The sequence below is a fragment of the Tursiops truncatus genome, chromosome 16 (genome assembly GCF_011762595.2).
Source record: "Tursiops truncatus isolate mTurTru1 chromosome 16, mTurTru1.mat.Y, whole genome shotgun sequence".
Taxonomy (NCBI): Eukaryota; Metazoa; Chordata; class Mammalia; order Artiodactyla; family Delphinidae; genus Tursiops; species Tursiops truncatus.
The window spans coordinates 6158174-6171284 of record NC_047049.1 but is presented as its reverse complement, the minus strand read 5'-3'; the positions used below and the strand labels follow the sequence as shown (position 1 = coordinate 6171284).

At 44.4% G+C, this 13111-nt stretch overlaps 2 protein-coding genes across 3 annotated transcripts in view; one reads left to right on the top strand and one right to left on the bottom strand.

Annotated features, from left to right (window-relative positions):
• FANK1 (fibronectin type III and ankyrin repeat domains 1) overlaps window positions 1–2771 on the top strand; it is a 116871-nt gene extending 114100 nt beyond the window's left edge. The window contains exons 10-11 of one of the 2 annotated variants that reach the window (XM_019940245.3): window positions 15–59; window positions 163–2771. In XM_019940245.3, coding sequence (XP_019795804.2) covers window positions 15–59; window positions 163–228 — 111 coding nt within the window. In that variant the 3' untranslated portion in view covers window positions 229–2771. Of the gene's footprint in view, window positions 1–14 lie in introns of both variants that reach the window. The other variant, XM_073793811.1, reaches the window with a different exon arrangement.
• A 3247-nt stretch (window positions 2772–6018) lies between these two features.
• The window catches only part of ADAM12 (ADAM metallopeptidase domain 12), a 390012-nt gene continuing 382919 nt past the window's right edge, over window positions 6019–13111 (bottom strand). Inside the window, exons 22-23 of the mRNA XM_019940251.3 lie at window positions 12483–12601; window positions 6019–8616 (exon numbers count right to left, since the gene is read on the bottom strand). Coding sequence (XP_019795810.2) covers window positions 8556–8616; window positions 12483–12601 — 180 coding nt within the window. The 3' untranslated portion in view covers window positions 6019–8555. The remainder of the gene's footprint in view (window positions 8617–12482; window positions 12602–13111) is intronic.

Sequence of the window (13111 nt, the reverse complement as noted above, 5' to 3'; positions counted from 1 at the left end):
GTTTTCTCTTTCAGTTTGGCAAAGGTGTCCTAGAAATGGCCAGAGTTTTTGACAGAAAGGTTGGGATGTTCTTTCTGCCCTTTGAGGCTCATTTTGCAGCACTTAAAAAAAAACAAAAAAACCCAAACCTTGGATTACATGCACCTGTTTTTGTTTATCTAGAATGTAGTCTCCTTATTAGAAGAAATGAGAAAAAAGCAAATGCCGAAGAAGTCATCTATTCGCTGACCGGGGCACCTCTTACCTCCCTCCGAAAGCCAAGTGAAACGAAGCAGAACGGGACTTGAACTAGACAGCTGAAATTCTGCATCTTTGAGGGCTATACGTTTGATTAATTATTTGGTGAAGATTCACAGTACTTTTGTAACATACGACTGTTCTCACTTTGAAATACATCTTTTGACCTAAGTACGCGTGGTGGTGGTGTCGTCATCGGGCGTCTGTAGAACGGGGATATTTTCTTGTGCTCGGGCCTTTTGGAGTTAGACGTGAAGCAAAATATTTATGTCCCGGAGCTGCACAAACATACACGGGCCTCCCACTTCCCGCTCCTGCCCTCCAAGCTGTCCTCCGAGCCACTCCAGGACCCGATGGAAATTCCTTCTCCCATGTGTTTTTAATTATGTCCTTCCTTCCCAACCTAAGGCCTTCCAGGCCGTGTGGTCAGGCTGGTGCGCCCTCCTGAGAGACGCTCCTCCTGAAAGCCCAGGAGGCCACGTGAAGAGTTTTCCACTCAGCCGTTGGCCTCACATCAAAGCACAAGATGCATATTTCAAGACTCCAATTCTGCTCCATTAGAGCAGTCCTTTTAGAACAGACCTGTCTGAGGATGTGTTTGCGTACACTCAGGCCCGGACAATGAAAGAGCCGGCCTGCTGGCCTGTTGACAACTTTGCCAAAGGAGGAGTATATTATTACATCGAGTCCTCGGAGCAGAAAGGGTTTTGATGCTGATCACTCAGTTCTAAGACAAGTAGGACTGAACAGGTCTGCTGGTTGGGAGCTCAGACACAAACGTGTTCGAGCCTTAGTTTGGCAGACACACTTAAAAATCAGCAAAGAGGGGAGCGAGCCGACCGCATGCATTTCGCGTCTCCAGAGACAAGCTGGTTAGCTTGACCCCAGGAGAAGACCAGCTACAGAGGTCTGCACGGGACTGGAATTTTCTCTGCAGGGAAAGAGCAATTAAAAGGTTATTTAAGTGCCAGAGCTCTGGGGGAAGGGCATAGAGAAGAAACACACCATCAGTTTTTTGATGTTGGCAGTTCTCAGCTTTATTCCATACAGCTTAGACTGTCCACCTTAGGAACTGGATCTGTGGATCTTACGCAGTCCTCTCCTTAGATATTTCACTAGTGTTTTACCTTTCGTACAAATGCTTATTCCTTTAGATTTGTTGGAATAGATTTTAAAAATCTCTCTAGGGCTTCCCTGGTGGCGCAGTGGTTGAGAGTCCGCCTGCCGATGCAGGGGACATGGGGTCGTGCCCTGGTCTGGGAAGATCCCACATGCCGCGGAGCGGCTGGGCCCGTGAGCCATGGCCGCTGAGCCTGCACGTCCGGAGCCTGTGCTCCGCAACGGGAGAGGCCACAACAGTGAGAGGCCCGCGTACCGCAAAGAAAAAAAAAAAAATCTCTAAAAAATCAGAGCATCGTCACGACGTTCCAAGGCTCCTTTTCTCCCCACCATGATCAATGCTGACATTCACCTCAACTTCATTCCTTGGTCTGTTGTATATAATATTCATGACCTACGGGAAGAGGGCACACCCCTTCTTGTGGAGGTCAACCTTGGCCATATAACGGGGCTGACTTTGGTCAATGAAATGTGAGTGGAAGTGGCTCCTGTCCCCCCGAGAGGAAGCTTTAAGAATCCCCAGGTCCCTCTTGCCTCTGCCACAAGAGAGCCGTGATTCAGATGGTGGCCGGTCCATCAGCCCAGGGTCCTGAGACAAGAGCAAGAGCTCACCCAGAATGGACATGACATGTGAGTGAGAAATAGCCCTTTCATGTCCTAAGTCACTGAAATCTAAGAGTGGCTTGTCATCTCAGTGTAACTTAGCCAAAAATGACTGCTTGTAAGGTCCTAGCTTGTATCTGTGAATTTAATTTTCCACTGAAGCACCTCTCAAGTCCTTTGGTTTCCAGTCTTATTTTATTCAGACTTTAAATTTTTATCTATCTACCTACCTTTCTACCTATCTATCTATATTCGGACTTTTTAAAATTCAGGAATGGATATTGAATTTTATCAAATGTCTTTTGTAGCATCTCTGGTTATCATAATATGGCCTATTTCCCTACAAGCTATTAATTTGCTGACTTGGGCTACTCGATTTTTAAATATCGAACCATCCTTATATTCCTGAGGTGATCGCATCGGGTTACAGTGGCTGCTGAGTTCTATACGCTCAGGCGCTATGTGTGTTTGCTTTTTAATCTTTTTCCTTAATAAGATTAGATGGTGGTTTATCTTGTGTTTTTAATTTTCCCAAGGAAGCAACCCATGCTTTTATTAGCTTCATTTTTCCCAAGTAATTTATACTTTTTATGTCTGAATTGGAATTCCCTCTGGATTGGAATCTCGCGGGAAAGGGCACGAGCAATGGACTGTCACAGCATCCCAGGTGAGTGCTTCTAATTCAAGGAGTCTGAGAAACATGGCTGTAGTGTGTTATCACAAGTGGTTTCATTTGCCATTTGCTAGATAATCTGCTATTCAGCTTTGACTCAAGAGTCATTGCATTTCTAGGGCATAGATTGTTTTTCTACTTTTAGTACATTTTATATATATATATATATTTTATATAGTACATTTATATAGTACTATAGTACTATATATAGTACTATAGTACTATACTATACTATATTTATATAGTACTATATTTTATATAGTACATATATTTTATATAGTACATTTAGTACATTTTATATATATATATTTTATATATATATATATATAAAATATATATATATATATATATAAAATCAACTGAGCTACGTTATTAACTATGAGGTCTTCTATGTACTTACTTTTTTGCCTGCTTGGTTTGTCATGGGTAGAGGGTGGTAAGAATAAGGACACTTGTTACCATTCTGTAAATCTATTTTTCTCGGTATTCACTGCAGTTCTTTATGAAATTGGATGCTAGTTAAAAAAAAATTTGTAATGCATTCCCATTGCAATTAGATTTTTATTCTGGATATGCCTGATGTAAATGTTTCTAATCCTGCTTGCTTTCTTTTTGAGTTTCTCTCTTCTATAAGTAAGGTGAGTTTTTATGTATCACATCATTCAAAAAAGTATTAGGTTCCCCACCCCCCCACCCCACAGTGTGTGTGAAAAGGCATAAAGGCAACTTCTTCCATCCTTGTCCCATCACCTGACTGGCTCACGTGGACTGCAGCATGCATCCCCCGACCCTCCAGCTCACCATCCTTCTTAGTTTCTTATGCATCTATAAATGAATGAGAATACAGATACATTTTTCTACATGAGAGTTCCCCCTCCCCCATTTTGGTAACATGCTCAGTCATGAATGAGACACGTCTTTATGTTAACCTGTATACCATTTATTGGATATAATATGCGTAACATTGACTTTTTTCTATGGAAAAGCAGGTTGTGTTACCTGTAGACCCCCAATATGAGAAATGTGTACAAAGGTAACAGACTGTAACATAAAAAGGTATGTGAAAAAAATTAGCAAACCAAAGCATGATAAATGGATGAAGCACTATAAAAATGAATGTACTGGTTTAGTAGCTGTAACTTTGTACTGTGCTGCATAGCCTGTAGCCAAGTTTTACAGAGTTATACTTATGTGCCACACACATTCAAACAATGCACCTCCCTTAAAACCTCCCCGCTTGACCGGATAGACAGTACAAGAGCGCAGTGAGCTCTGATGCTACTTGTCCTGCTTGGACTCTTCGAGGGTTTTCTCTTTCTAGTTTGACATATTTTTTCTATCACTGTCCTTCCTACTTAAGTACTTGCTTATATAGGCCATGAACATAGACATCATTCCACTTCTTTGTAAAACTAAAATGATCACATGAGATTTATCCTTTTATTCTGGATTTACAGTGTGCTAAATTGAGAACTAAAAAATTATCTTATGGAAGGAGAGAATCACAGGGAGAATACAGGACATGTGTTTTGGAGATGATATGGAAACATCAGGGTTGGTTACAGAGGACTGAACCTGGAAGGGCCAAATCACATTGAGAATTCCTTTAACTGTGTGTTAAATCTTATGGCTGTCACAATCCACTATTGAATATTATGACAATTTTATATGCAGTGTTTCTTCTCCTAATTTTTCTCATATAGAACAGGCTCTTCTTAATGGCTGGATTCTAAGCCACCACTGCTGTCCCAAAAGTAAAGGGGGGGTTTTCTTTAAGACAGGCAGGGAAACAGTTTATTCATGTGCAGGTAAGTGGCTTCTGGAAGCATCACTGCACAGAAATGGTTCTCAGCCTGGGGCTCACGAATCTTCCTTAGCTTGTTGTTACTGGTATGACTATCAGAGTTTTCAAATAGGTTTAAAAGAAAGAGATGTCAGTGGGAACTGTAGAGTGAGTCGAGAGAATTTTGTAATTGGAGGTGAACTGATTTTCTATGGCCAACTCCCCCTTCTAATAGAGAGAAGTCTTTAGCGTCCCTCCTGGGGGAGGGACGCTGCTGGATTCCAGGCTGGTGGGGGAGCTGGCAGCGCTGCTCCAAGCTGCGGTGCTGGAGGAGGCTGGGCTTTGGGTGTCCGATGGGTGGACTTGTGGGGCAGCTACCACTTTGGCTGACCTGAAGTAGCTAAAAACGCCGAGATCTGTCAGAGATGGGAGAGGCCTCGGTGCTGGGTTGGGCCTGGGGAAGGAACTTGTGTCTGGGTGATAAGAAGTGACCAAGAGACGTGTTAGCCTAGGCTGCCTGTGTCCCAGATGCGTTCATGGCCTGCTCGTGAGTTGTGGGAAGGAGAAGAGATGGCAGCTGGCAGCCAGCCATCGTGCGGGGGACGCACAGCCTGAGTCACCCCCGGGGGTCAGCATCGGCACCGGCAGACTTCCGGGTGTAACGTTTATCTGGGTTACTTGTGTCTGGTTGGGGTCAGTTTGATAACAGGAAGGATCTCCAGACCGAGTCAGCCCTAGGCTTCCTGCTAGGGAACACCTGGGGCGCCCTCCAGAGCCCACGTTTTAAGCGAAATAAGCCTCCTGCTGAAAGCCTGCGAAGGGTCAGGTTGCTGCCCAGGCATCGTGCCCTCTTGGGTGTCGGGGTCTCAATGGCTCAGAGTGCTTTGTAAACAGCAGTGGAGAGATGGCAGGGAGATGCTTGAGAATTCCCGCCGGGCCAGCACCAGGCTCTGTTTAGCACCATGGAGATCACAGGCTCCTAAGCACGGTCTGCCCCAGGGCAGAGCTGGAGCTGCTCTTCTCTTAGGGGTTACACGGATGTGTTGTACTGATTTGCCGGAACAATGGACTCCGGTTTCAGGCTGAGAATTCCTAATAAAGTTAAGAAGGCATAAAAATGTCCCCTTTGAGACTAGTCAGGAGTATTTATTCTCATGTAGTTTAATTTGCTGCTCTTGTGGTTTTTTGTGATGTCATCCCACATGTGTAAGCTGGAAAAATCCACACTGGGAAGCGTAATCTCTATGCATATTTTGACAATGGAAAATGTTATGTATTGTTTCTCTTGGTTGCTACACATCTGATTCCATGTGTCAGGAAAACAAACTGTTACACAAAATTTCAGGCGATAAATTTTTCAGTAGGATGCCTGGAAGATGAGCCATCTACTTCCCAGTAAAGTGGGGTCATATAACCTACAACTCTCAGAAGATGGAGGAAGGAAAGTGACTACCCTTAGGGCCTGCTCTGTGTCGAGGCATGCTGACTTTCTCAGCGAGGGCCTTCTAAGCCCCCGTCAACTCTATTATTCATGCCTATACAATTAAAAAAATATTAAAAATAGACTGCCATTGAAATATAAGCATTAACTTTTGTTTCTATCATCTATGAGGATATAAAAAGGGGGAGGAATAGCTCCCCCCCCCGAAACAACCTGGTTATTAGTTACTTTCCTAAGTTATATTAAAATGAAAGTTATTGTTTAATATGCTTCATTTGATAAATATTGCATTTGGAAGTATTGTTCCTCTAATAATATTATCTGTGTATTGTAAGGGGATATTAGGTTTAACTATGTTCTTTTCCAGAAATAAATTGCGTGGCTCTGGAGAAGCACTTAGTACTGTGGAGAGAGAAGAATGTGTCATCAGCCGTGGCCCCTAAGCGGCCATTGATGGTGAGATGTAAGATCACAGCATTAATCTCCTTTAATATCAAACTATTCCTGGTTCTCTGAAATAGAAGCATAGGAATTATAATTAAGGACAGACAAAAAAAGTTCACATCCTCTTCCTTGCACTAGCAGAAGGGGCTACAATGCCAGATGCAAGGATTTGGGCACCTACGAAGACAATACCCACATGATGCACCAGAAAAATTCTGTAAACTTTTCAACAGCATATTTTTGGCCTTAGTATAGTTACCAAATATAATACCAGTTATAGTAATTCTGTATGTACTCCTCAGCAGTAATAGTTTCTAACATGGCTTTATAGTTTTAAGAAATTAATAAATGTATAATGAACAGTTGCATGCTATAAGAGTTGGAATGTATTAGAGCCGAGTTCCCTTTTGTGTGTGTGTGTATGTGTGTGTGACATGGATTTTATTGAGTTTATCCACGATCGTGAATACTGTGTTGCCTGGATACAGTGGGAACACGGGAAAGTTAAATGCACTCTTGTTTCTGGAAGGCAAACCAAGATTCTTGGTACGTTTTGTCTTTCTGCTTCAAGGCGTAGAAAAACCATTGAAATGACCCCAGATGAAGTCCCATAATCCACTCTGTTTTATGAGAGGAACTGCTGTCGGTTGCCTTCTAATGTGAAAACCAGTCGCACGTGACCCCACTAGAAGGTAGACAGAGGCATAATCGCACTTTACCTTGTCTGAGTCATTTTGTAATTTTCATGCCCTTAGGTACAAGCACCTTCAAGATCTCCTTTTGGAAATGGCTCCCCAGTCAGACATCTGAAGAGTGAAAGGCTGCTGAGGCTGCTGCCCAAGACTGCACTTCGTGAGTATTGATCAGGACTTTGATTTCCTTATCCCATTTCTGTGACGCTCAACAGGTAAGTTGTAAGAGCTTAAGAAATAGATTCCGACTCTGTGCCAAAAACATCTTTTAAAGATTTCCTCAGCCAAGTTGGGAAAATAAGATGCCCCAAAGAGAACTGAATAGTAACTTAGGGTTCTTCGTTCAACATGTACTAACAAGGATGGCAGACCCTAACCTGTCCCGATGAGCAGAGCATTCCATTTGGTTGCAGTTTTTGCAAGCCTAGGGATTCTGCCTAATTTTTAATAAGTTGAACCTTGTGGTAAAAGAAGAGTTTTATCTACAGAATTGATTCACTAGATCTGGTTACTGGTTCACATCTGAAAATAGTTGTGCTCCACGGAAAGCCTCATCGATCTGTCGGAACACAGAGTCATTGTATTATAGTTGAGAACACAAGGTGCTAATTTGTGTAGCTCCAAACAGTACAGGGAGATGGAGGTTTGCAGTGCTTGGGCAGTAGCTGTCTTGTAGAGAAGCACCACCTTTCCCAATCTAAATAAGGTGCTGACGCCAGCACTCCTTAAAGGGCAGCCAGGGAAAGAAGTTCTTGGTGTTTCTATAAAGCAAACTTCTCTGCTTGCTCTCCAAATGCTCTCAGGGCTGGTGAGCTCAAGGTCAAGTTTCTGGCTGGCCTCGTGTTCCAGTCTCTATACTGGTGCGGCCACACCTTAAAATTCCTTTCCGCAACCCAGGTTCTCTCCAAAGCTTCCTGGCCAGAAGCCAGGTCCTTCCCTGTTACCCTAGAGCTTCAAGGGATAATAACCCTGGTGGGACAACCTATCAGCTGTGACAGGGCCCAGGTTATCCCCGCAAGCCAAGCATAGGCTGGACCAGAAGCCAGGCTCTGGCCTGAGAGCAGGGGTTCCAGAAAATCACTCGAGGCTCTACCTGGGGTCTCTTGAGCTGTGTCTGGTACCATAACCACAGCCATGGGTAGCTGGGGAGTTGCTGTCCAATACAGCCTCCTTCAAAAAGTAAACATCCTGTCCAGAATCCCATAAAGCACGATATTTCAAGTTCACTAAACTATTCAAAGCACAAAAAGCCTTCCTTCCATGGAAAACTCAGTGATGGTTTTAAAAAAAACACACAAAAAAAACGCCCACTACAGCGCACTGCGCTGTAGCAAGCATTCTGCATAAATTAATAATTTACAAGTACCTGAGCAAGTAAAAGTATACACAGCACCATAGCACAGCACAGCACCGACGGCAGTAGCTCAAAGTTCTTCAAATCACGGTGTTTGAAACATTAAAAAAATTCTAAAAGTTGGTACAAAAAGTAACTCCAACTGGAGTTGAGAGATGGATAGTGCAAACTTCTGTCTTCACTGTTGAACAACGCTGTTGGCTTGCTTCTCACTTTGCATAGGCGATGTGGGTGGCTCTGGGCACTTGATGGGGCTGTTTGGAAGCAGGTCTGCAGGAAGAGCAACCAGAGAGTAGAAAACAAAACTATAGTTAGAGGCCCTGCCAGCGATTTCTGCAGACACAGACGCCCGGGTTGGAGATGCCTTTTCTTGTACTGTGACGCGCTTCCAGGATCGGACCCCACCCCCTGCCCTGGGGGCTGGAGACCCCTCTTGCTTTCAGCAGGAATTGCAGATCCCAGAAGGGACCTCGCTGAGGGCTGCAGCCTTCTTCAGCCATTTAGGACCCTTTCCAAAGCTACTGCTCCCGTCCGTCCACAGGAGAAGAGTGCCATTCAACAGAAAAATGGTGCAAGCCACAGAGGTGAGCCTCACGTGTAGCTTTAAATTTTGTAACAGTCTTAAGTAAAAATAGATAAAACTAACTTTAGTTATGTTTCACTTAACCCCCTCTATCCAGAGTAATAGTATTTCAATGTGTCACCAACATACAGAATTATTGATGATATAGTTGACATGCTGGGGTACTGACTCTTCAAAATCCACTGTGGGGAACTTCCTGGTGGTCCAGTGGTTAGGACTCCATGCTTCCACTACAGTGGGCACGGGGTTGATCCCTGGTTGGGGAACTAAGATCCCGCATGCCACGAGGTATGGCCAAAAAAAATAAATAAATAAAATCCAGTGTGTATTTGCATTGCCAGCATATCTTATCTCCCACCAGCCACAGTGTGCCCAGCGGCTACTGTATTAGTGCAGCTCCAGAGCAAAGCTGGGCATGTGGGATCCCTCGGAAATGAACATACAGAGGGTTCTCCTTCCAGGAGGAGACCAAAGCCAGCTTGCACTGATGTCAGCAACTGGCCGCTGCTTGAGGTCATTTAAAAAGAGAGCCTTCCCCAGAGGATCTAAACAGACATTTCTCCAAAGACGACACACAGATGGCCAAAAAGCACATGACAAGATGCTCAACATCACTAATTATCGGAGAAATGTAAATCAAAACTACCATGAGGTATCACCTCACACGAGTCAGAATGGTCATCACCAAAAAACTCTACAAACAATAAATGCTGGAGAGGGTGTGGAGAAAAGGGAGCCCTCCTGCACTGCTGGTAGGAGTGTAAACTGGTGCAGCCACTATGTTACAAAACTAAAAACAGAGTTGCCGTGTGATCCTGCAGTCCCACTCCTGGGCATATATCTATCTGGAGAAAACCATAATTCGAAAAGACATGCACCCCAGTGTTCACTACAGCACTATTCACAACAGCCCAGACCTGGAAGCAAACCTCCACGTCCGTCGACATAGAAATGGATAAAGAAGATGTGGTATATACACAATGGAATACTACTCAGCCATAAAAAAAAGTATGAACTAATGCCATTTGCATTATATGGATGGACCTACAGATTATCGTACTAAGCAAAGTAAGCCAAAGACAAATATCATCTGCTATCACTCACGTGTGGAATCTAAAATATGACACAAATGAACTTATCTACTAAAACAAAAAGACTCACAGACCTAGAGAACAGACTTGTGGTTTCCAAGGGGGACAGAGGGTGGGGGAGAGAAGTGGGAGTTTGGGGTTAGCAGATGCAACCTATTATATGTAGAATGGATAAACAACGAGGTCCTACTGTAGAGCACAGGGAACTATATTCAATATCCTATGATAAACCACAATGGAAAGAATATGAAAAAGAATATATGTATAACAATCATTTTGCTGTAAGCAGAAATTAACACTAAATCAACTATACTTCAATAAAATAAATTTAAAAAGAGAGGCCCTTCCCCTCTTCATGTCCATGTAAAGTGGTGTTTTTTTCCTTTTGAACAAGAAAAGTAGTGGACAAACCACAGTGAAATAATTAGGATGCTCTGGAGTTTTTCTGTACTTGTGTAGTCGGGAATTAAACCACTGTCCTGACCCTTTGACCGGCTTTATCTGAGCTATATTAGGCAGCTATCTCTTTCGTGGGCCAAACATTTTTCCTAAGAGCTGTAATGAAATCATGAGCGTGTAGCATTTCCCTTCAGAGATGCTGAATTACTGAACCCAGGGCCTGGCCACCACCTACCTTTGGTTCTTTGCAGCTCACAAAGCAAGCTGCCTGCTCAGGGGGTAGATGTTTTGGCTGAGGGTTTAACCCATCTGTGTGCTGGTAAATGTTTAACTACCCACCACTGGGGGGAAGGTAAAGATTTAACCATAGCATTTGCTGATTTCCACGGTATAAATACTCATGCTCCCAACATGCTGTGAACATGGAAGAGATGTGCAGCGGCCACCACAGCGTGGCATTTCCATCACACAGGAATGACAGATACAGTCATCTCGAGAATGCGGAATGACAGATACAGTCATCTCGAGAATGCGGGTTGCGGGAACTACCCTATGACCCAGCCATCCCACTACTGGGCATACACCCTGAGAAAACCATAATTCAAAAAGAGTCATGTACCACAGTGTTCACTGCAGCACAATTTACAATAGCCAAGACATGGAAGCAGCCTAAGTGTCCATCATCGGATGAATGGATAAAGAAGATGTGGCACATACATACAATGGAATATTACTCAGCCATAAAAGGAAACGAAATTGAGTTATTTGTAGTGAGGTGGATGGACCTAGGGTCTGTCATACAGAGTGAGGTATGTCAGAAAGAGAAAAACAAATACTGTATGCTAACACATATATATGGAATCTAAAAAAATCAGGTTCTGATGAACCTAGGGGCAGGACAGGAATAAAGACTCAGATGTAGAGAATGGACTTGAGGACACGGGGAGGGGGAAGGGTAAGCTGGGATGAAGTAAGAGAGTGGCATGGACATATACACACTACCAAATGTAAAACAGATAGCTAGTGGGAAGCAGCTGCATAGCACAGGGAGATCAGCTTGGTCTTCCTAGAGGGATGGGATAGGGAGGGTGGGAGGGAGACACAAGAGGGAGGGGGATATATGTATACGTATAGCTGATTTACTTTGTGATACAACAGAAACTAACACACCATTGTAAAGCAATTATACTCCAATAAAGATGTTAAAAAAATGTGGATTGCTGTAAAATATAGTAAAAAAAAAAATGGAGGTGAGGCGCTTTGAGCATTTCTTACCTTTGTTCTCAGTGTAACTGGTATCACTGCCCGCTTATATAATTTTGAAGAAGGGCTGGGCTTAACACCTAGCTTGCAAAATTCCTAGAAATTAATACTTCTTGCAAAGCAGTGTGGGTCGGCTCCAGCACACCACTGGGTTGAGCCTTGCTGCCCAAGCCCAGATTCAGGGCTGTGCCCTCAACCCCTCGGGGAGGGCGTAGGACATGACCACAGCTGCAGCTGAGGCTTCAAAGGCGATTCCTTGTGCCGGCTGAGGGGGAAGCTCCCAGTTACCCCTGCCCAGCAGCTTCTCTTTAGCCTGACTTCTTACATTCCCCTTATTTCATCCATGACCCTCCAACCTCACCTCGTGTCTCGGGATCCCAGGGGTTGGGCAGAGGCCATCAAGGTCCAAGTGGGATTTCTGGAGGTAGGTGTCCAGCTTTCATAATATCGCACCACTTGCTGGCTTTCTCTCCCTTGGGGGACATGACGCAGCCCAGATCAACAGGCACAGCTCTGAGGGATCTGTTCTACTTGATCTTGAGTTGGTCTCACGGGTAGGCTGGGATCATTGCTAAGAGTGACATGTGATGCCTACAATGATAGCTCCCAGCTGCTTCCTGCTTATTCTTTAGATTCGTCCTCACGTCTGTTTTATATTGTTCCCAGGGGTGGGGAGTGCAGGACGCACAGCCGCCAGCGCCACCCCCATGTCCTCCTGTGGCTTGAGAAGCATGGCTCGGTGCAGCTGCGCCCACATAGTTTTGGGGAGAAAAAGAGGGACATGGGTGCATCACACCAACCTGATGGGCTCCCGGCGGAGCCCAGACTCCTGCTGTCCCGGGGTCCTGGCAAGCCGGGTTGTCCTGCTTAAAGGATCTGCAGGCAGAGGCTTCTGAGGAGGGTTTGGCTTACGAGTTCCCTGCAATAAACCACAAGATTATGTCTGATCACCGGCTCCATGAACTCGGACAAGACACTGACCTCAGGAGCTGTTAGAGTCCCCTGGAGAGTGGGATAGAGAGAGCAGAGTGGTTAAGTTGCTACACAGCCCAAGTTTCATTTACTGTAATCTTTCTGAATACGATCATCTAACAGCACAGGTGTGGTGGTGGTGCGTGTGTGTGTGTGTGTGTGTGTGTGAGGGTGGGTGACCTGTGTTAAAGATTTAACCATAGCATCATTTAGTTACAGTCACTCAAATATGGGTCTTCAGCTGCCATGCTGTTCCCAGGCCTTGGAAGTATAGTTGATGCTGGTGCTTCTGGGCCAGTGTTACCCAGGGGATGTAAACTCTCCTGTGCTTTTAGGCTTCTTTTCAATTTATAAAGGCCTAACATGAGAAGATGGTGAAAAGCTTTTCAAAGAACACATTCATTGCCTCAAATTTGCCAGAATCCTGTAACAGAACTTGTTCAGCTGTGGGCGAACC